This window comes from Anabrus simplex, chromosome 1, assembly GCF_040414725.1.
Source record: "Anabrus simplex isolate iqAnaSimp1 chromosome 1, ASM4041472v1, whole genome shotgun sequence".
NCBI lineage: Eukaryota > Metazoa > Arthropoda > Insecta > Orthoptera > Tettigoniidae > Anabrus > Anabrus simplex.
The window spans coordinates 986,101,322-986,126,919 of record NC_090265.1 but is presented as its reverse complement, the minus strand read 5'-3'; the positions used below and the strand labels follow the sequence as shown (position 1 = coordinate 986,126,919).

At 35.7% G+C, this 25,598-nt stretch overlaps 1 protein-coding gene across 29 annotated transcripts in view; it reads right to left on the bottom strand.

Moving 5' to 3' along the window:
- Positions 1–25,598, bottom strand: part of syd (JNK-interacting protein syd) — a 648,626-nt gene that overhangs the window by 392,715 nt on the left and 230,313 nt on the right. For all 29 annotated transcript variants that reach the window (XM_067136859.2, XM_067136850.2, XM_067136852.2 and 26 more), the window contains 2 exons: positions 23,745–23,801; positions 12,320–12,467 (listed from right to left, as the gene is read on the bottom strand). In XM_067136859.2, the coding sequence (XP_066992960.2) occupies positions 12,320–12,467; positions 23,745–23,801 (205 nt within the window). The remainder of the gene's footprint in view (positions 1–12,319; positions 12,468–23,744; positions 23,802–25,598) is intronic.

Sequence of the window (25,598 nt, the reverse complement as noted above, 5' to 3'; positions counted from 1 at the left end):
ACCTCGTGAAACATCCATCGTCCTTCAAGATTCCAGAAGCAGAAGAGCTTTCTCCTAGTATCCTACTTCGCATCGTCTATTAATTCTAGTTTATAAACATCTTGAGAAGACAATGTCACGATTCTTTATTTTCAATTGATCTCTGAATGAACAACATTATCGCTTAAGAACCAAGTTTTTTCGATTTCAATTTCCACAATTTATACGACGCACGGGACTTTTTTAAGGATCTCTATTTTTTAACATAATATAGCACTTCTCTGGTTTCCTAAGCCTCCGCACGCAACAATTGCCTTGTTCCTAAAAACTGAAGAGCCTTTCCAACATCCATGTATTTTGACGTCTATCAATACCTTATAAAATACGACGTAATCTTCTTCGAATATACAACAGCTAAGAAGAAGCCAGCATTCAACCTACTATTCTTCTTTATTACATCATTTAGTGCACAGTGGACTTTTATAATATACGGCGCACCGAACTTTACATAACTTCCGCTCAGTGCTTCGTCAATTGGAAGAGTTATTATTTTTAATATATCACTACTCAATTTCCCACATGGTATGTACCTTTAAAAAGACTGTACTTGTGTTTACATTGTTTATGTTTTCTTCGATATTTACGCTTTAATTTACTTCAGGCTGATGATGACCTATTACTAGGTCGAAACTAGTCCCTATGTAATTTTCATTTTGTATTGAAAAGGTGGACCAATAATAATATATTATTTTACGCTATTGTAATCACAGTTCAATACGGATCTATCATTATGAAACTTATTTCTTTTAATTTACTCCGGTGACCGTTCAAAATGATTCTTTACATCCTGGAAGTCGTAAGAGGGCTGCTTATTTCAGTATGGTTTATCGAGCCATCAATTTACCTTTATTACATACAAAGTTGGATACTTCATTATGTTCCATATTGAACTGGGATTACAATAACTTGAAAATGTTAAGGATCCACCTTTTCAATACAATGACAATTTATTGATGTGAGTTAGATCACATGTCGTTTTATACAAGATTGGTACTAGGTAACTCAGTTTTTAAGTCTTGATTTTACAGAATTTTACTTTATGGTCAGACGCACCATACTATCATCTTCTTGTGCCACAATTTTAACTTGTTACAATTTAACATTTGTCATTGTAGGTGCTGTCATGTGTTTTACATTGTTTTTTGATTAGTTGTGCTTTGCTCAATTGGGTCATTGGCTGATGACAACACGCAATGAGCATCAAAACTAGTACCAATCTTGTATAAAATTACATGTCACCTAACATCAATAAAATGTCATTGTGTTGAAAAGGTGGACCCTTAATATTTTCAATTTACTGTTTTTCTCATACGGAAAGAGAACAGGAATTTGGTAAATACAGAAGATAGCCATTATGAATTACAAGAGAAATAAAGAGAAAGAACAACATAAGACTAACACCAGAGAATCTCAAGAGTTCGAAGTATATGACTTTTACATTAACAAACCCAGAGATTTTTCAAATCACAAAAATTTTAAAGAAACACGACTATCAAGTCTTATTTTTAACCAAGAACAATAATAGCCATATATTTTATAACCATAATAGTGTAAATTACAATAAAGAGAATTACTTAAGATTCAGTAATCTATAAACTAAAGTGTGATCAATGTTTTGTCACGTATGTGGGGCAAACAGGTAGAAGTTTGCAAACTAGATATTTTGAACACATCAATACCAATAGACACAAGAATTATTCTGCTATGAGTGTCAATATGGGAGATAATGGTCACCAGTACACTGACGTAAATAGGGACTTGATCATTTTTAAAAAAATGAGGAAAGGGAACCTGATGAGCAATTGCAAAAATATTTATATAGGTTTGGACCGGAGTATTAACACAAACAAACATTTGAATGACATATAAAAGCACAAAAATCCGTTACATTAACAGATACAGTCGCCTTTATCATCACGAAAAGTTAATAATCTGAAGTTACCTCCTCTAAAACATACATCCCACCCTCCCATTCTACATATAGGCTGAGCTATTTCTCCTTCCCCTACTAATAGCACTGCTCCCCCCCTCCCTACTGCCCCTAGCCAAGTTCCGCCGGGCGAGAGGAAACATAATTATAACGCGCAGTATCATGGTGAGAACGTCAGAGCGAGGCTCAGATGTGAACTAGTTATAGGGAGCTTCACCAAATTTGATGGTGAGCTTTCATGCACACATTCGTGATGGAAACTAATTTCTGAAATTTCCAAGGGTTTTACACCCATTAATTTTATATATCTCTTTCTTTCCAGACCTTGTCTTAAAAAAAAAAAAGGAATATTCATAAGAATTAAGCTAACAATATGGTGGTCATGCAGCGCAGATCTTTGCCATATGACAGGCTATCTCAGAAGCATTAGATTCCTTCTACCAGAAATAGCTTATTTTTTGAACGAAATTTCCATATGAATTACAGCTCTCAAGTATTCTGATGTGGATTTGGTCCCATTTTACCATTCTGAGGCCAGAATTCAAATCTCCCTCAGTCAATACACTGAAGCTACCAGCTACTAGTTCTTCATGTCATACTTTCAAGAAATGTCATTCAAATTTTAACATTGAAGATTTTTTTTTTTTTTTTTTTTTTTTTTTTTTGCATGAAGTGATGAACAATTTTATGTAAGTGTGTATATTTTGTCTTTACTGTATTCTCAAACAGTTCATAAAGGATATGCGTTTTTCCATTTTTAAATTACAAAGACCATTGTAGTCTGTTATGAGACGTTATGGCTAGCATGTCATATTTTCACGAAATGTCATTTAAATTCACGCATAAAATGTGTAAAAGAGAGTATCAGTAGTGATGAAGTGAATGCTTCTGCATTTTCAGATGAAGCGGTGATTTGGGGAAAGGGAGAAAAAGAAGTACAAAGGAGACAGGACATTTGGAATGAAAATCTGAAGGAGTTTAGAATGGTCATTAGTAAAAAGAAAACTGCAGTCATGCAATGTGGAAAAGAGAAATAGAGAAGACAAGTGAACATAGATGGAGAACGGTTAGAGAATGCAGAACAGTTTACACATCTGGATAGTATTATTAATGGAAGTAATGAAATAAATAAACCCTGAAATTAATAACAGACTAAGTAAATGTACAACATCTTATCATGAAGTCAGAGCTTTTATGGGATGACAAAGTACCCAATAGAATGAAGTTAATATTATATAAACAGTATTTCATACCAATTGTAACATACGAACTAGAAACGCTGCTAACTAATAAGAGACAAGATAGTAAGATCAAAGCAGCAGAAGTGAAATTTTTAAGAATATCCTGACAGAAAAATCTCACCTTGCATTAGGCCCAGCAAGCCAGCAAGTGGAGAAAAAAAATTGTCAAATTGCTTTCAACAGTAAAATGAGCCTCTGATATAAACAGAAACCAATAATAATAAATAATGTTATTCGTCCCACTAACTACTTTTACAGTTTTCAGAGACGCCCAGGTGCCGGGATTTACTCCTGGAAGAGTTGTTTTACGTGCCAGTAAATCTACAGACACGAGGCTAACATATTTGAGCACCTTCAAATACCAACAGACTGAGCCAGGATCGAACCTGCCAAGTTGGGGTCAGAAGCCAGCACCTCAACCGTCTGAGCCACTCAGCCCGGCAACAGAAACCAAGGCATAGACTTCCTACTATGTACAATTCTGGTAAGGATGACAGTGATAAGCCTGAAGTTAAATGTAAGTATTCAAAGAAGAAAATTCCTGGGCAGAAAAATATATTCAAATTAGCAACAGTAATTACCAAAACCCTGGCTGCTAAATAGGTGGAGCATGTAGATCCGACACCACATGTGGTTAAGATGATAATTATAGAGTAACAGGAGCTGACAAAACTATTTACTTGTGCCATGCAGATGTATTATATGCGTATAACGTGAGCAGCCGTTAGCACCTGGCGAGCTCTCACAAAGGAAGGCTGTTTGTTTGACGGTACTTTCCCTTGGACCCCGAGACCTTGTGAAGCTATAAAAGCTGTGTAAACAGGAGAAGAACACTCCTATTGCATTTTGAACGGTGACAGTGAAGTATCGTGACCGCAAGCAGATAAGACAATAACTTTGTGAAGTTTATGTTATACTGGAACTAAAATCATGATTTGGCTCACAAGAGCCAGTGACGGTCTGTATACATAAATAATACACAGCACATACGCAAAATGTGAGATAAATGTGTGCGATAAGTAAACTCTTTCAAGATTAAAATTATTGTGTCCACCTTTTCAATACAAGTTAATACACATATTGTACATACTGTACATATTGTAAACTATGTAAATAACATAAGACAATTGTATTTAGTATTAAGTTAGTTTACTATAAGTTCCAATGTTTATAATTTTAATTCTTGACTTTAAGATTAATATAGGCTGAAGATGCCCGTAACTAGGGCGAAACATGTCCCTAACTGGTGTTTTTAATTCATGTAGAATTTAATCACTAAAAATATATATTTGTATTGAAAAGGTGGAAAAAATATATAAATAATATTATAATATATATATTTGTATTGAAAAGGTGGACACAACAATTTTAATCTTGAAAGAGTTTACTTATTGTATCTTCAATTAGGAACAAAATGAGATTAGTTACTTGTAAAATGTGTGCGATTCGTTAATATATAACCGCTGACAAGGACAGATAGCAACCGGGCCCAGTTCCCTTAATTTAGTGCTGCGTAGATCGGACTTATATCTAAGCAGCGGCTATAGTAAATTTTTAGCCAACACTAAGGTTGCGACTGTGCATTCGAGCACACTAAGCAGAGAAGTAGATGGTGTTTAACTCAACAGTTTCGTATACAGCCCAACATCAAGGAGACAACAGCCATGAACTACCCAGAAGGCGACAAATAGGACCTTCATACCTGTGCTATGTGTCGTAGTCATGGACTAAGCCCACATGACATAGTGGCATGGGATTCACCGCTGATGGAGAGGTTGCTGCCAAGTTAAGTCCATTTGTTCTTTGAGCATGTGAAGTGATAGCTAGATTCACTAGGAAACACCATTTTAAATATGTAAATTAACACTTAAATGTAAGCCAGAGTGGCATTTGCATTGCTCATATCAGTAAATTTGAATACATTTAGGGCTGCTTGCATGCTAAGTCCTCGAGCTATGTACTGTAAATATTTAGATGGGAAATAAGGGAAATAATAGGTTAGATATAGGTGTGTGTTACTGTTATTTGTATTTTAGTCCAGTTTATGTTGAGATGAGATAGAGGTGTATGGGTAGATACATCGTGAAAAATCTAGTGGACTGTATGCCACCAATGTCTAACTGGGAGAGCGAATTAGACTAGAGCCAGTGTATGCTACGATGTTTTGTTGCATGATGCATGAATTTCAGCTGTGAGAAGGCGCAAGGCGAGACTTTTCAATGTCAAAAGTAGAGTATGGTCTTTAAGTGTGGTGGCAGGGAAATTCATGGATATGTACCGGTCGTTGAACCGAGTTTTATCTATATGTGAGGCTAGACAATTGCCTGTGGATATTTACTGGGGCTGAGATACTGTGATAGGCTATGAAAGCCATGATGTTATATTTGGAGCTGAGATGATGATGAGATAATGAACTGGCTTGTTAAATGTGAAATTATATAAGGCTGTGAGTCGTATTTGCTGGCCAGCACGGTTTCCGTTCTAATAGTTCTTAAGTCTTTATTTACGTAAATAACAATTATTTGAGAATCCGATTTGGCTGATGATGCTCTATAAGGGAGCGAAACATGTCCCATATATAACTTTTTAACTAATGAAGTTATTTTAAATGTAACAACATTATAATGTATTGAACAGGTGGATTCATAATAAAACTTTATTATTGTATATTGCTCGTGCGTAGCGAGGAATCGATACAGAAGATGATCAATCACATTCAATATAAATGCTGGAGTAGAGTATGAATATTGATAACGGATGAAAACTAACACGCCTGAAATTTGCCTATAATAATGGATGAATCAGTAGAAGAGTTCTCATTGTAACCAAATAATATTGCACAGATTAATATACGAATTTTCAATGGGCATTTAATTAATTTAATTTATTTAATAAATGTGCAACCAACAGAGACACGCTCCAATTATAGGTGGCTTTTACAAATTATTTGAACAAATAACACAGAAATACCAAAAAGAAGAAAATGTGAAAACGCTATGTAAATGAGATGATAATGCTCTGTATGAAATGGATAAAACAATATCTCATATACAGAAGCCTGTTAATAAATCAAACAAAAAAAGTTGTAACAAAATCATGTAAATATTATACATATAAACAAATCACTTTGACGAGAAAAATTCTTTTAATATATTTACATGTGTGTCATATTCATAAGCAAAGTCAAGATCTATATGATACTTATTAATTAAGTTATTGTATGTTTCACACATATTGATAAATGGAGAGTTCTTAAAAAATACAGTTTTGGAGACTGGAGTAATAAACAATTGCCAAAATCTTAAATTTCCTTTTCTAACATTAAAGCCTAACTCGTGAAGCGAACTATTATCGTCAATTAATGCATTAACCACCTTATAAAGATAAATTTGTTGAGCTATTACACGCCTACTGGCTAGCGATACATATTTAAATTCATTCAACAAAAATCCATATGAAACATAATTTCTAAAGGGGAATATCTTATATTTTTTTATAATAAATATATCTTAAAAAGTGTTTCCGCACCCTTTCAATTAGATTTTGATAAGATTTATAACATGGAGACCAAATTATACATGAATACTCAAGTTTTGATCGGACAATAATATTGAATAATAAGGTGAGTGCATATGTGTTAGAAAATCTCTTGAATTTCTAATTATAAAACCCAATTTCTTATAGGAATCATTAACCATTGTATTAATATGCTCCTTGAAAGATAAATTTCTTATAACAATTACCCCTAAGCCATTCACAGAGTGAACAACTCTGAGTTCTTCATTATTAATTTTATATTTATAATTCAATGTATTTTTCTTAATTGAAATCTGAAGGAAACAGCATTTATTTATATTAAGTTGCAAACAGTTTTCAATACTCCATGTGTATAAGTAATCCAAATCATATTGTAATTTCAACACATCATCAACATTTTTTATCTCTTTATAAAGTTTGACATCAGCATATAATAAACACTGAGAAAACCTACTTCTAGTGGGCAAATCATTAATATATAAAATAAAGAATAAAGGGCCAAGGTTAGACCCTTGTGGTACACCAGAAGTAACATTGTATGCAAAAGACTCATGCTGATGATAGTAAACATATTGTTTCCATGCACTAAGATAAGATGCAAGCAGTTTTAACCAAGGAGAGGTCAGACCAAAGCATGACAATTTTTTCATTAAAATGCCGTGATCTAAATTGTCGAAGGCTTTGGAAAAATCTGTGTATATTACGTCGACCTGTCCTTGATTATTCAAAACGGCATATGCATATTGTATAAATTTTAATAGATTAGCCATAGTTGATCTACCTGGCATAAAGCCATGCTGACTGATATGTATACCGACCCTCACATGATTAAATATACGCGTGTACATTATTTGCTCAAATACTTTAGCCGGTGCACACAAAATACAAACAGGGCGATAGTTTTCAATATTTTTACTGTCCCCACATTTAAAAACTGGACACACTTTCGCTATCCTCCATACTTTTGGAAAGGTTTGCGTTTTTACCACAATGTTGTATAAGGCTCGTAAGGGGAAATCCAACACATTCGAACATGCTTTCAGTACGTATGGAGGTATTCCATCAACACCACATGACCTTTATAGTTTTAATTTTTTAATAGCTAACATATATTCCTTTTTATCCACTAATTCTAAAGATAACGGATAATTAACATATACATCAGATGAACCAGGAATATCATAGGTTGGTGGAGGTTTCAAATATACCAATCCAAAAAAGGTTGCAAAGCCATCAGCTATACTTTTATTATTATTAAGTAAGATATTGTTAAATTTCATGCCCTGTTGCAGACCCTCCTTGGTATTTCTTTTGTATTTCATATAGCTCCAGAACTGATTAACATCACTTTTGATATTCTCTTCAAGTCTAGAAATATAATTCTTATCTGCTTTACTGATCATATGTTTCGTTTCTCTCCTTGACTGGTTATATATTACCCTACTATACTCTGAATGTTTCCTTCGCTTTCTGTGGATTTCCTTCAGTTTCAAGTCATTTATTATGTCTTTAGTAAACCACGGAGGATATTTCTTCTTTGTGTGAAAATTCTTCTTTGGTACCGTTTCACAAAACACAGAGTGTACCTGAGCATAAAAATACTCAACAGCCTGGTCAGCGTCTGTAAATTCTACAATCCTAGATCAATCCATTTGCTCGAACATTTTATACATTTGAAAGAAATTAGCCCTTCTAAAGTCAAATAACTGCTTGGGTTGTTCAGGTTGTTGTGAAACATGGCTATGTTCTCTGTTTAATAGTAGCGTGACTGCAATTGCAGGATGATAACTATCCTCCTTAATTAAGGGGCACTCATCTCTATATACTGTTAATGTGTTAACATTCGTAATAATAAGATCAAGTGTATTTCCATTTGCATTAAGAATATTACTGACCAAGTGCAACTGACAGAGTGACATAAACTCAGCTAAAGATCTATATGCAGGTCCAAAATTTACAAGATTACTTTGATCACCAGTAATTAATGGCAAGTTAAAGTCACCAGCTATAATAAGATCTAAATTGGAAAGGTCCTTATTAACTTCAAACAATCTATAGAAGTCCAAATATGCTTCCAATTTGGTTGCAGGTGGAAAATACACTGACATTATTACATAACTGTGACCATTAACTATAATTTTTACACATACTGCTTCAGTATCACCAAAATCTAACGTTATTTGTCTTGATACTATAGAACCTTTAACAGCTATTAATGCGCCTCCTCCCTTCTTTGTACCTCCACGATCTTTTCTATACACATTAAAATCCCTACTAAACAGTTCGCTGTTAGCAACATGAGTTTGTAAACATGTTTCTGTAATCAACAGAATATCGTATTCTGATTCACTATTGTTAACATAAAACTCCGAAATTTTAGTGTTTAACCCTCTTACATTCTGATAGTAAATATTAATTGCATTAAAAAACATTTTTCTCAAAACACAAAAGTTACAGTCTCATTTAATCCACTCACATTGTCCAGGGTTTTCAGATTAAACACCTGTCGATCACCCTCTCTTTTTCGGAGTTTAATGTTACCTCCGTGATCTACCCATAGAAAAGCATAATTTCTCTCCTTCTCAATTTTTCGAGCTTGGCCAAGGACCTTTCTTCATAGCGACGTCAAACTGTGGTTTATATACACTGTCTCATACTCAGAAAATCCGAGATGAGATACATTTAAATCCCTTTTAACCTTTCGCTTTTGAATGAGTTCATTCTTGACACTACGGTGTACAAACTTCACTACAATGGCACCTGAAGCTTGATGCAATTGCCTCTTCAACCTATGACATGCATCAATCGATTCATTCTTGATCTCCACATTTAATACTCGACCTACATGCTTAACAATTTCATAAATGTCCTCATTAACTCATTCAGGTATGCCTAAAATTTCAACCGTGTTACGACGACCATACTGATCAATTTCATCTAACTGTATTTGTGTCTCTTTTAGTTGCTTCTTAAGATTTAAATTTTCTTCTCTCAATTTTTCCACTTTCTCCATGCACTGATTTATTACTTCCGACTGCTTTTAATGAATGTTGCATTCTCATCCAATTTTACGTGAGCTAGCTCCAAACTTTTGCCTAACTCTCGCTCAGCCTCTATACTTGATTTCTTAACCCCTGCAATTTCTTTCTCGAACTCAAGTAAGAGCTGATAGATGTCGCCAATAGATGGTACTGTTGCTAGTTCCAAGCCATGTACACTATTTTGTCTTTCCTTTTCACAACGAGCACACCTCCAAACTTGATGTTCAGATTTCAAGAAATTTAATTCAACGTCTCCTACATTAACACATTTGCAATGGAACCAACCTTGACAGTTACTGCACTGAATCTTAGAATTTATATCTTGCCTAGAAACAACCTTCTGACATGCTACACAAGAACTCATGGTGGCGAAGAATGGTATCACGATCGATATAAAAATCGATTGTAAGTTGACGGTAACTGCTCTTCACAACTCTTTGGAAATATGTTCAAGTTGGCAGCACTTCACCTCAATGTTTACATTAACAGATTCTGCCTCAAATAACTTAAACTTGGCTCGTAATACATCACTAATTCAGATCTAATAAAAATGTAATATGTACATCAATTCTTCAAACCTTAATATCCAGAGGCACACGGTTTCACTTCGTTATTCAAACTACGTACAACCAAAATCACAAGATACTGAGGAGCACTACCGTCACACACCCACTACTCAGCCATTATTAATGATATTAACGATAAGCATAATAACATCATCATTAAAAAAGGGGTTTGCTTCCATTGTACTACAGCGGCCGCAGTTGGATTTGTATCCAAGTCTGACATCTCACTTTAGCCCTAAGTGCCTTCTTTTTTCTGCCTTGAATCATCCTTAGCAAGCTTACGAGTCTTTTTCATAAGGTCTTAATGTCCCATAACTAGAACGAAGAGAAATGAATATTTGAGAATTTTAACATTTCCTTAACAGCAAATGCGGGTTTTGCACTACTGTGAATGACGTTAAATCGAATATAAAATTGCATTGCTCTTATAGAATAATTTTCGGGACTTGAAATTTCTTCCATTAAATTCAGGTTTATGCCCAATCGAGGTCACGCAAAATCAGGGTTATACTGTTTTCAATTTGAATGGTCAATAATAGACAATTAGCATGCACTCTACAGTTAAGCTGCCTGTAGTGCTACATCGCTGTCAAGAGAAAAAGAATGATCGTGGCACTGTAGCCCAATCAGGAAAGCATTGGACCCAAAATTCAAAAGGCAGTGCGTTTTGTTCTATGTAATGCTTGTAATTCAAGGCTATGAAAACCTTGATTTGAAAATGACCAATTCTCTCACTTTTAAGTGTGCTTGGCTAACGTAGCCCTTTCTGTCCGTTAAGTCATCAGCCTGTAGGCTGGTTGGATCCTCAAATACCACCACGTTAAAGCTATACAGTTATAGGGAAACAGCAGAAACCAACAACAGCACTAAAATGAGGCATACTAGATGAGGAATGAAGTAGTTTGCCAGTGGTTTCCTCAATGGGCCAGAAAGTGCTACTGCAGCCTGACCAGCCCTATGAGTAGCACCTTTCATAACTGGATGCACTATTCTTGCTCAAAATGACATTACTCAACAGCTTAGATACTGTCACAGCCATAAATTAGACTGAGACTTTATTGACCAATGCGAAAATACTGCATCCATCAAGAAAGAGCAAGAAGAGAGTAATACTAGTATCCAGAAAATAGTGTCTTCTTTATAATAAATGTTTTAATTTAACATATCAATGCCAATTTCACCAGTGAATGTTACTTTCAATTGGTTCTTCTTGAATCTAAAAATGATTAGTGGAGTATTGAGGTGAGGTGTAAAAGGACACCTTAAATTTTAACTTGATTTTTAGTTTATTATTAAAAAAATGAGGAATGAAGTAGTTTGCCATTGGTTTCCTCACTGCGCCAGAAAGTGCTATTGAGAGATCAGCAGAAGAGTACAAGCAGGAAATATGTTCTACCAGAATGTAAGGAACATGGTGTGGAATGGAGAAGTCCTATGAAATGTAAAGAGATAATGTACAAGATGTAATATCCTCCTATATTAACGTATGCATCAGAGACTTGGACTTTGACAGCAAGAAATGAGAGTAAAATTCAGGTCAGTGAGATAAAGTTCCTGATGAGGATGGTAGGAAAGACAAAGAGAGACAGAGTAAGAAATTTTGAAGTCAGAAAAGAGATAAGGGTAGAAAAACTGAGTGATAAGATGGAGAAGAATAAACTGAAATGGTTTGGACATGTTCTAAGGATGGAGGAGGGAAGGATACTGAAACAAGTGTTGGAGGCTAAGACAGAAGGAAAAAGGGCAAAGAGGAGACCAAGAGCAAGATGGATGGACTCTGTCAAGAACAGTATAAGAATAGGAAGACTGGACTGGAATACAATTACTGAAGAGAAGTGGTGGAAGGAGAGGCAATGGTGGAGAAGTGCCACAACTCCCCGACCTGGCAGGGGCTGGAGAGAGGAAATGAAAATGATAATTTTAAAAAAATGTATTTTCTTTGAATAATGAAGGAACTCCACATACCTCATCATCAGACTTGGTTGCTTTTGCTGCCCGTTCAGCCTCTTCTTTCACACGTTTCAATTCCTCTTCTAACTCTTGTATTCGTTGCTGGAGGCGGTTCTTTAACGTGTGTAGAGACTTAATTTCTTCACGAAGTATCTCCTGCTCACTAGGAAAAAACAGAAATTTGCAATGTTTACTGAAAACTTGACTAAAGTTAAAAACTGAAAAATATTAGAAACCTTAATCAGGAAGGCTGGAAAAAAAAATGGTGTCAAGATATGCATATATATAAAAACACTGTAGAACCACCATACGTCTCAAGGCCATCAATGAAATTCACTGGTGGTGTTGGTGGTGATTATTGTTTTAAGAGGAAGTACAACCGGGCAAAAATCCTCTATATAACACTAATCAGAGAGAAAATTGGAAGGGGTCCAACACTTCAAAACATGAAGGTACAATATTGGCCAAAGGAAGACAAGGGCCACGAAGGGCGTGAAATCAAACACTTCCTAGGCCTCAAGTGCACTAATACTGTTGGGGCCAGAAAAAAACAAGAGTTGACCAAGGGAGATTAGATAGAATAGACGAAAGTGAGGAGTATGGCACAAGTAAGTGGAGGAAATGCCAGGACTCAGCTAAGGGCCTCGTGGTTGCCAACCCACACTCCAAAGTTCAGAGCCCCTGGTGCACCTCCTACGACAGGCAGGGATACCATGGGTGTTATTCTATCACCCCCACCCACAGGGGGTTGAAATTCCCTGCAACATGTTACTAGACATGTGGAAGGTGCAGGACACCAGTATCAATGCTGCCTTTGTTTATATGTATGACAAAGTATCCTAGTGCTTGAACACTTCCCTAGGAGAGGTCGCTGTAGTTTGGGAGAGGGAGAGAGAGAGAGAGAGACACACACACACAACCTCCACTGTGTCAACAATTCCCTCGCAGAAGTAGCATTCCAACAGCAGGCACTGTCGTGCAGGACAATAGGCAGGTGCGTTTGGAAAAGGTGGCCGTTTCCTGCGCAGTGGAGGAAGAAGACTCTATTCACTGGATATGAATCCCCTTGATCAATCTGTTCCCCAAAGATACCACTCCAAGGGAAGCATTCCTACACATGAGATACCATAGTTTCAAGTGGTAGGGTGCTCCATCGCAGGCATCAACAAGGCAGCTCTGCTACTGGTATTCTCCACCTTCCATGCATCTGGCTACATGTGCAACATGTTGCAGAGAAATGCATAGAAGGCCTGTAGAGGTACAATGGTTCTTTAATAAATGGTTTTGTATAGATGCATTTGTTGCCACTACTGCTTTTTTTTTTTTTTAAGTCCTTGTACATGTGTTCTCCTTGCTATGGAATATCTTATTAACCAAAACAAAATATTTATCTTTATAGAACATGCATTCAAAATATTATTCCTGACAAATCATTACACCAAATGCATTCATTATGCTACTGTAAAAACACGTTGCACTTCAAGAGTGCACAGCTTTCTGTAGATACAGAAAGACAAGTACGTTTAAATACACACTCATACTAGTTTACCAATCAAATGTGTCCTGATTAATCAGCACGAATTCTCAGAGTCGATAAGCAGTTTCCTTTTTCTCTTTTGTCTTACCTTCAATGGTAAATATCACCACCAGAGTAGAAAATTGCAACAAATTAAAAAAAAATCTGGTGTAGTGCATAATATGATGCGAGAAGAAAAATTCTGTGATTTAAATATGAGGTACTGCCATAAGAAACACAAGTTGAATTATCAGATTATATAGCCATGACTCTGCCACCTGGCTCCTTGGCTGAATAATATGCTCTATTGGTTTCATAAGAAAAATTTTTCCACCTAATCGATACCTTTATTTTGCCTTTGGCAATTTATAATATCATTAAGAATAACGCGACATGTTTCGATCGCACTGCATACACAAAAGCGTACATAAAAAACATAAAGCAGGCACATAGTTAAATCTTTGTTGACTTAAAAACTATTGTTAGTAAAGGACGTATTGGTTGTAGGAGGGCGAGGGGGGTAGTGTGCGACGGGAGGAATGGTTGTTACAGGGAAGTTAAATGTGCTTCTTTTTTACTTCTAGTTTTCTTCCTAGTCGCTTTGTACTGTACTAAAAAGGTTGATCCTCTCGTTTGTCCTTTTCCATGTTGAAAGGGTGTATTCGCTGTTGGTTGAATTAAGAATTGTATTCATATACATGTCAGGTTGGATAGCTTGTTGTACGATCTGTAACCGGCAGAAAAAAATATGCGTCAGTTAGTTAAAATCGCCTGCGGAAGTGTTGTCCAAAGAAATTGTTTCGTATTAAAATAATGGAAATTGATTGAGAAATTTTGAACTTACCCCTGTCTAATTCACTTTCTTTACTCCCTTTGATTATGGGTGTGGGTCTGTTTCTACTGTCTTCGACCTTGTGTAATAGTGATGAGATGTGGTCTGTTTGCTAGGTTGATTCGGAGGGGAGAGGAGAAGCGAGGACGTGTCATCATTTGTTGTTTCTCACGAGCAGGTGGCTTCTGGCTGTGACGTAGAGCCCTCGTGCCTGTTTGTTACACTTGCCGAGCGTGTTTGATTCCTACCTAATAAATCCATGTATCTCAGTATATGTTCATAAAAAGGATTTCTTTGTTCATTCATCTCATTTAAGTTCTTGTCCTTATCTATTAGCCTGTCAAGAAATATTTGAATATTTTCTTCCTTTATTTATTCTATTAATAATTACAAGGTCTTGTTTGATAACTGTAAATTTATGACCCGTCTCTTTCATGTGTACTCCCACCGCAGAAAACCTTCTATATTTTTCCGCGTTGACGTGTTCTTGATACCTTATTGAAAAGTTCCGTCCAGATTGCCCTACATACGTGGCCTTGCATTGGTTGCAAATCAACTTATAAATTCCTGAATCTTGGAAACATTCTTCTTTGTTTTTAACTATGTTGTGGTTGAAAAACTTGAGCCTAGTATTATTGTCTGTTGAAAACGCTACCTTGAAGTTGTATTTCTTAAATAAATTTGTAATTGCGTAAATGTTAGGATTGTTGTAGGTGAACTTCACAAACTTTGTTTTCTCTGACTGTTTCATTAAATTCGTTTGTTGTTTACATTTACATTTAATGATTAACCTGTTAATAACTTTAAGACTAAAGCCATTAATCAAGGCCTGTTGTCGGATAAAAGCAAGTTCTTTATTTCTCTCTTTGTTGGTTAAAGGAACTTCGAAAGCCCTATTAATAAAGCTATAATACGCATATTTTTTTCTGCGAGTCGGGCTGTAGAGAGATATTATGAATCATGGTTGGAGTAAATGTAGGCTTCCTACATATTCCAAAGTAAAACTGGTTTCCTTTTCTAGTTGTTGTAATGTCTAAAAAGTTGATCGAACCGTTTTTCACCTCCTCAATAGTAAACTGTATATTAGGATCTAAGGTGTTCAGGACGTTCAAAATATTAAGATTGTCGTTAAGATCCTTATTAATTATAGCATGTGTGTCATCTACATAGCGTACCCACAAATCAAGCCCTTTAATGTGGCCTACAATGCAAGAGTATTCTAAGTGGTCCAAATATATATTGGCTAGTATGCCTGAGGCTGGGGCTCCCATGGGGAGGCCATCCTGTTGGTATATTTTGTTGTAAAATAAAAAGTAGTTCTGGTTAAGTACATATTTAAGGATTGTCAAGAACTCTTCTATTTCGGGTTTGCTAATCTGTTTGTGTTCTAATAAATTGGTTTTTATGATCTTAATAGTCTTCTCTAAGGGGATATTAGTGTACATGTCTTTTATATCAAATGAACAAGTAACATGAGAAGGATTGGGTTTCAAGTCCTTAATGGTCTTAGGGAAGTCACTAGAATTTTTTACGGCGGTGTTAGAATGAAAAACATAGTTTTGTGTTAAAAACTTATCAATATATTGTGATGTTTTATATGTGGTCTAATTGGTATCTCCTTTTTGTGCATCTTCGGCATGGCTCTTGCTATAGGGAGTTATGGGTTCATATTTACCAGCTTCTGTGATTCCTGCTGACTTAGGAAGAAAGTAGTTCCTTATTTTTAATGATATAATAAATTGCCAAAGGCAAAATAAAGGAAAGTATCGATTAGGTGAAAAATATTTTCTTACGAAACCAATAGATTATAACATCGATACGGCTAAGTGGATAGTTTGTAAAATGAATGATATGCGTCGAGGTCTTTGGTTCAGAGGGTCCCAGATTTGATTCCTGCCTGGGTTGGGGATTTTAATTGCATCTGGTTAGTTCCCAACTTGGGGACTAGGTGATTTGTGTTTGCTCGATACACTTCTCTTCATAAACACACAACACACGAAACTCCACTACCAACCACCACAGAAACATTCAATAGTAAATACATTCCTCCACATAGGATTGGCATCAGGAACAGCATCCAGCCATAGAACAGTGCCAAGTCCACATGTATGACACAGTTCGCACCTGCAACCCCGTGAGGGTTTGGCAGAAGAAGAAGAAGAAGAAGAAGAAGAGAAGGAAAAATTACCTAGGCGTCAATGGCGAGGTGTACTAGGGAAGTTAGGAGTAATTGAGTTTCCCACTGCTTTCCCCATTAACCCAGATGTTGCTATTACATATCAGTCTGCCAGGCCCACTGATTTATATATATATATATATATAAGTCGAAACAGTATTGTTATAAGTGAGATCAACACGTTAATATAAAGGAAACTGACAATTTTTATGCCTGTTTACTTAGAGAAGAACATTTTGGACTCCATCGAAATACTACTGTCGTAATCCGTAATTGCTTTAAAGAAAAAACAATGAAGACTAACAGACATTAATCATAATTCACAGAAAGGACAAAGTAACATCAATATTCCATAAACCTAACACTGTAATCTTTTAATTCCTTAATGCAAACTGCAACACTTCCACAGATTTGTAGCACATTTTTCCTTCAATATCATGCTGCCTGTATCAGAATTTTCTCATAATTTCATAATAAAAATATGTACTTAATTTTCGGAATGAAAAAATAAACAAATATGAAGATTTTCCTTTGAATGAAAGTGATTCATTTACACAAGTCTAATTGCAGGTTAGGTTTTATAACCCAAAGACCATACACAAACTTGACAAAAATCCAGCTCTTCTTTTTTCATGTTGTTTCCAGTAGCATATTCTCTGACCATTATTAAAAATGATACAACACTGTGAAGCTGCATAATCAAAGGTAATAAATCTACCAATCACAGCAACTTCAATGTATAATGAAATGAAAATCCACAGCCTGTTTCCAGTCATTCAGCCAAGTCAGGAATTAAAATTATATAAAAATACAATAGTTCCACATTTTCAATACAAATTCAAGTAATGTGTGTTACTTTACAGAAGAAACATTTATTAGGTACTATTTTCAACCCATTATCTGGGTCATCATCAGCCAAAATCACGAGTTCAATACGGACCATTCACAATGAAATTTCTATCTCTTAACAAGTCAGGAATGGAATGCATTAAACCCCCATCAAACAGCGAGGATAGGAATAGTACCAGCTGCCGAAGCCTTTTGCACTCCTCTGAGACAATGATTAATGACCGACAGATGAAATGAAATGATACTGGAGAGTGCTGCTGGAATGAAAGATGACAGGAAGAAACTGAGTACCTGAAGAAAAACCTGTCCCGCCTCTGCTTTGTCCCCCACAAGTCTTATATGGAGTGACCACAATTTGAACTACGGAATCCAGCAGTGAGAGGCCCATTGACAAATAAAATAATACACTAACAAGAAGAGGTTATAAGTGAATGAAACTTTACATGTGTGAATATATGGATGAGATGTGAAAATGATTACCCTGGAAGAGGGAATAACATCACAAGAGGTCCTATAAATGCCTGATCGGCAATAAGTCTGGGGACCAGACAGGCCAAGGAAATGAGATCCTGGTGGAGGTATTCCTGGGACACCCCCTTGATATGTGGGGTTGAGCATTATTATGATGCTGAAAACTTCCAATTACAAGCTCTGCCATGAGTGGCAATATGTGGCCACATGGGGTGTTATTCATGGTCATAATTAGTTTGAACTAATGTGGTACTAACTATGGACCAAGAGCAAACGTTTTTCTTATTCATAAACAGTTTTTTCCCATTAGTTCGAGGATAATTCAGCCTTCATCTGGGCTAACTTTAGTCCTGGTCCAGAGGTGGTTTAGCTGAGGATTATCTTCATAAACAATGGGGTCATACATGAATTCGCATTAGTGCACAAAATATGAGAGGTGAGAAGATGTATGGAGTAAGACCGATTATTCTTTTCAAGTATGATGGTGTTAATTTCAAGAATAGATATTTTACCAAAGCAAATACAAAAGATATTATTGAACTTCTGTGTCCTAACCTATATAAGTATGCTTCAAATACAGGGCTGGCTTTTACTATAGAGGACTGAATTCTCATTGCCCTGTGTTAATAATGCAAGAGGAGAAATCCAACACAGTAACAGATATTGGTATGGAATTAGTCAGCCAATGGTAAGGAAAATTATTTACGATGTCTCAGTTGCCACTACTAGACTCTTGTCTGAGTACGATAAGTTTTCTCCTTCTTTTCTTTTCTTTTTTTTCCCCTTACAAGCAACTGTGACATTTTCCATATACCAAAATGTGAAATATTATTTCATTGATAATAAATATAAAATTTTCAGTAAAATATTACACATGCTAAGTCAATATCTGCAGTGGAAAACATTTTGTTGCATGAGCTTCTTTAACATATTTTCAAAGTACAGTAGAAGTCCGTTATAGCAAGTATGAAATATAACAAGAACCCCATTTTACCGACAGGTTTTTTAATGTCCCTTCAAACTTCCTATATTAACACTATGCACCTGGCAGTAGTAATATTACTACTTCACTTCGTCCACCTGAGTGAAATTCAGTCACTCAAAAGTTATTCATGTTATCGAATTAGTTTTTGTTTTAACGTCTTGTTGATATCCTTTACTATTGTTAGGTGGTGGTGATAAGTGATTGGTAGTGTAACCTTGGGACAAAGTTTCGTAGCCATGTGCGCTCAACTAGATCTTACCTAATTGCTGACATACGTACTTCTCTCATGCTCTGGTTCAAAAAACTCAAATTTATGCGCACGTGTTCTAATGATGGTTTATATGACTTCACAGATTTAGAATGAAAGTGTAATGAGTCAGCAGTCTGCATTCATCTCTCAAGTAGTCGATTTATACTGTATATTGAGATATGGATCCTGGACCTAGTACAAGTAAAGAAAATCCTATGCGTGCATACAGCTCACGTATAAGTGAACAGATTATTACGGAACTTGTAAAAGTTTCAGATTCTGATCTGTACGAAAGTGATTGTGAAGAAGAAAATGAAAATCTACAAGCCCCTCAGGCAGAAGAACCAGTCGCAAAAAGACGAAGGGAGGTGAGAAGCACAGGAACACAATGGAAACAAGATATTGCTCCTGTGAACAGGCCCATTTTTCTTCCCCTATCAAAATTCTGTGAACATTTGGCAGATGATTTGGTAAGTAGTGTTGTTGCTGAAATTACTGAAGAATTACGAGCATCATCTGTGGGAAGGCTAGTGGGTAGAGATTAATTTCCACACAGAATAACTGCAGTGGGCATGAAGAAGGAAGGACACTCGCAACGTATGTGCAAGGTTTGCTACAACAAATCCAAACACAACACCGACCGTGCTGTGAAGAAAATGACGACCGTATATTACCGTAAATATGACGTAGGTCTTTGCATAGGAGAATGTTTTGAGTGTTACCATACCAAAGCTAGGCACAGTACTGGGAATAACAACATGTAATTCTGTTGTTTAGTGACTGAAAACTATCGAACTTTTCTGAGTGACTTAGAAATTCAAGTGTGTGAACAAGGATAACAGAATGTACCAATATTGTGGTCTGATTTTATTTCCAATGCTAAAGTTATGGATTTTTGAACTGATTACATGTGACAGTCCACTTTTCTAGAATATGTATATAAATTTGTTTAGTTTTATACTGCCAAAAACTGACAAAACTGTGATTTTTTTCTGACAGCTTAAATAACGCCGGCTCAGGGTACAGATGCTGTCTTGACTCGACTGGGCTCATAATGTTAAACTGTACAATAGCCTTCGGTTACCTTTACACAGAGTCATCTGTTATTACGAGAGGTTTTAACGTGTTTTATTTTCCGTTATCGGTATTTCTACATTTCAGCATAAAAAGCTAGCAAAAAAAGTATTGATTATTTTTTCCACATAACTCAATATTCCACGAACTAAAATATGGTAAATATTTGTATATTACTGTGATTGTTTTACACAATTAAATTATGAACCCTTCCACAAAAAGATCGACAAACAACACTACAGCAGCGGGTCTCTTGCAAAGGATTTTATTGGCACCATTATACTCCTGTTCATATCAAGCATTCAAACGAAAGCATGGATGACAATGGTGCTTTTTAAGCAGTGGCTTCAAGCATTTGATTCGAGAATGGGATCAAAGAACAGAAAAGTCGTTCTTTTCATCCAAGTGTTGACCTACAGAATAATAAATTGGTATTCCTAGCACCAAATTGTACCAGTGTGCTACAACCACTTGATCAGGGCATATTTATACTCCTTAACACCGTTTTCGTAGCATACTGGTCAACCCATTGATGTGTAGGCTTAAAGTAAAATGAGTACTGAAATGTAATATACTGGAAGCTATCCGAGGTATTGTAGTGTCATGGGAAACCATATCTCCCGCTGCAATTTCTGTATGTTTCACACACGGTGGCTTCCGATGAAGTCAAATAGAAAGCGAAATTATTGAGGAGGAACTTCCTCATCTCGAAATACCAGATAGCTGGAATCATGTCTCTTCTCAATTGGAAGTCACCTGTCAATTTGACGATTATGTAAAAGCTGACGAAGGTGTATCTGTGTGCGGGGATCTGAATGAGAGTGAAATTCTTGAACTCGTTAAGCCTACTAACTCACATGATGAATCCGACGAGAGTGAGGAGGACGGGGACATCACAGACGTACCAACACAGTCTGCAGTCATGAGTGCTTTAGGTGTTTTATAACATTTTATGCAGTAAATGACACATCACTAGACGATTTGGTGGCTATTCAGTGAGTGAAGAATTTTGTGATAAGGAACACCATTGCCGGCACAAGACTGAAGCAAGCGACTTTGAACTCCTTCCTGAAGCCTCTGTAAGGTAACTACTGTATTCAGTGTTGTGAATGGAAACTTTAAATGCAAATAGCCTAGAATAGTTTTAACTTTCATTTTGCACGGTAAAACATTTTTAATAACTGCACTTTTTGGCAGTTTTGGTAACTGGTCCCTTGTTTGAATTATGCTGGTGTGTTTTATTTTGTATTATAAAAAGTTGTGTGTTGAAACTCAATTCATGTCCTATTGATCAAAGACTTTGACAGAAATGACCATTGAAAATCGAGTATTAACAATGCACGCTAAATCGCCAGGCTAGCTGGAATTTGTAGGAATGTAAACAACAAAAATGGCTTCTTGACCAGGGGATGTTGCTTGTGTATTAACTGCTAAAGATTAAGCACATCTCTGCCTTTATTCAGGGAGCTCCGTAAAGTACCACAATAAAATTAATAAAGCGGCATACGAGAAGATAGAAGAAAAATTTATCAACGAAGTGGTCAGCTTTTATATTTATTACCGTATGATAACCTGTAAGTAAACACCATACGCAATGTTCGATTTACGGCGATTTTCGCATATTATTATTATTATTATTAGTAGTAGTAGTAGTAGCGAATTCTCCCAATATTGGAAGCAAATAACATGATCAAATTATTATTGAATTCCTAATATGTTTTCATGCAATAAGATACGAATTTCCATTGCATTGCTATCGTTTTTTATTCAAATTATGTGCATAAATACAATATAACATAACCTCTGCAAATGATGTTAAGGCAGTAAATACATTATAAAAATTATGTAGAAGAATATCACATTCTTTTTCCATGTAAATTATGCCTTACTGCATGTTTCTCTTCCTTTTAAGAATATATCACACTGCTAGTCCAAGAACCACAACTGCTGGTTGACTTCCCTCCGCATTAAAACAAAATTCTATCAAACCTTTCCAAATCTTATTCAAATCTTGTCAAACCTTCAGCAATGTTGAACAGTCTTTGACAAGATTTGAAATTTTTCTTGTGAAGTATTGAACTGAAAGAAAAATGTGATGGTGTACAACAGGCATTTTTAGTCGTGTGTTTCTGAAGGCTAGATTTACATTAAACATGACCGATCATCCATATCGATTTCTCACTACGTCCACTACCCACAGTAGTGAGCTATCTCGCACTACTGATTATTAATGCACGTTGACTGGTGAAAAGAAATATTCAAGTTTGAAAGGAGAAAGAACACGCCTTCATAATTCTTCTTCTTCTTCTTCTTCTTCTTCGTGATAAGTACGTAAAAAACGTGACAGATTTCGTTAGTTTGGTCAAAATAAAGGCTGAAATAAACAATTGATTTTAGTAAAAACTATGTAATTGTCCTTGCATACCACTAACTACTTTTACCAGTTTGAGACACCGAGGTGCCAAAATTTAATCCTGCAGGAGTTCCTTTATGTACCAGTAAATCTGTTTTTTCTTTTTTTTTTTTTTTTTCTATACGTCGCACCGACACAGATAGGTCTTATGGCGACGATGGGACAGGGAAGGAAGCGGCCGTGGCCTTAATTAAGGTACAGCCCCAGCATTTGCCTTGTGTGAAAATGGGAAAACACGGAAAACCATTTTCAGGGCTGCCGACAGTGGGGTTCGAACCTACTATCTCCCGAATATTGGACACTGGCCGCACTTAAGCGACTGGAGCTATCGAGCTCGGTCAGTAAATCTGTAGACACAAGACTGACTTATTTCAGAACCTTCAAATACCACCGGACTGAGCCAGGATTGAACCTACCAAATTGGTGTCAGAAAGTCAGTGCCTCAACTATCTGAGCCACTCAGCCCAGCAGTTGATTTTAGTACTACGTACAGTAAATAAATAAAAATGTGATACATCTCAAGACATGACAGTATGCATCACTGATTTCAGAGGTTAGTTTATTACCACGTCGGGTTAAATTTCAGAAAGGCTGTTCCCTCATAAATTTATAGCGAAATAATAATTATTATGGCATAGTATTTGGTTTTTTGCTATCTTTTCTTAAATTTAGGGAAAATCGTGTATAACGACAATCCGCTTTAGCGAGTAAATTTTTTGCCGTTGTAAATTCTCGCTATAACGGACTTCTACTGTGTTTACAGTGATAGAAGTACTGCTGTACATTATATAATTTAGACAACAAGCTGCTTTGTTACCTTAGATATGAACAATTTATATTTTAAGTACCTAATATATATTAAAAAAAGCCTTACCTAGTGAGCTCATCTACTTTGACAATCAAGTCATCTTTGACAATATTTAAAGCATTCCTGAAAAGAAAAAGAAAACAATATTCAACTTTTTATCCTAGAAGAAGGGTAGTAAGCATAACAAATGAATTTCATCTTAAACACTGCTGTGTGTTTTATGGGTATAAAATGCTATTGGCAGGCCAATTATAATTTTCTTTCCTGCTTACCAGTTAGAACAAAGACAGAGAGAAACCACAGGTATTAAAGCATGTCAGGTCCATTTTTCATCATTTAATGTCATCACGAACTTTGATAACAGTTAGTTAATAAAAAATTACATGAATTTTAGTAAGACTAGACCCTCATATTTCCAATCATATTAAACTGACTTCTCATTCTATTTGAAAGATATTTGTACATATCTACATACATCATTATAGATTGTTTTGCCATTCATCATTGTCTGCAAGCCTCCGTGAATAGACTAAGCGTCTCATAATCTTATCTTTGCAACTAACTCTGTGATCTCTTTTTAGTTCTACACCTCATAATTTGATCATTAAAAAAACCAAGTCTAACTGTAGCTGTCCTGATATCTCTCTGATTCTCTTACCCCTTACATCTCATTGATTTCATTATTTAATGAAATAGAGTTTAGAGATCAATACAAAATGAACTCTGTCCATATATACCTCTTCTTCTTCTTATGGGGTACCTGTTACATATGACAATTATCTCATCATTTCCTAAAAGGGTAACATGGTTAAATTTTTCAGAATATGGTTTAAAATCATTTCCAGAGTGAAAACAGATGTTAATCTCTAACCACCTGCATGGTGACATTTGACAATATCTTTTACTAAAGTTCAGCCAAGATAAAACCTGTACATATTAAGATCAAGATGAGAACAACTGCATCTCTGACATGTTACACTACTTGAGTACAAATACAGGAAATACTCAACACAAATTTAAAATTTATTTGTAAATGCATGGAGACAATTATGTTGGTGAAATAATAGTTCTTAGGAGGTTTGTACTAATCAAAGCCATAGATACCAACTTAGAAGACAAGGAATATTCTGGAAGACAATCACCAATGAACAATGTTCTTATTAAGATATAATCAAGGCCAACCCAAATTAATGACATGAGTGTTACCAGAGGCTCTGAAAATTCTGAAAAGTAAACTACACTGATTAGTAAGTCCATTAGTGGCATGCTACTAAAATGGAATGAAATAGAACCTTATGGTTCTATGGTGAATGGAGATAATATTTACAATGACCAAAAAAATCATACCAAAACAGAATATTTACAGGATGTAGAGGAGATTATGCTCTGTGCTTAGTGGGACTGCACAGGTGTTTGTTACTGGTATTATAAGCTACTCCCGTACAAATAGAAGATTAATTTGTGTGCAAAATGCCACCAGTAGAAGCAATTTTGCAACAGCCAGAAGAGTGTTGTCAAAATTTTCTCGTTATGGCAGATTGAGGTTATTGTTGTTGTCTTTCTTATTTGTTTGTTTGTTATGGTATTACACATGGAATACTGAACTGTAGCAACTACAACTATGTCTGCTATAAGACGACTTTGGAGACATGGAGATGCGTGTCAGGGAGCAACAGCCGGGCAAGTATAAAGACACACATCACTGAGCTGAATATTGATAGGGGAGTTGAATCCATAGTCTGTCATAAAGACTTGACTTATTTATCAAATAATGTGAATTTAACAACAGGAAAATGTGCTAATGCAGTATTAACTTGCCTACTTAATTTCAGTTTTGAAGTTTTAAATGTTAACTATATGTATAATTATTCGAACTTAGGTCATTTCAATAATTTAAACATTGCTGTCATGTCATTTGGA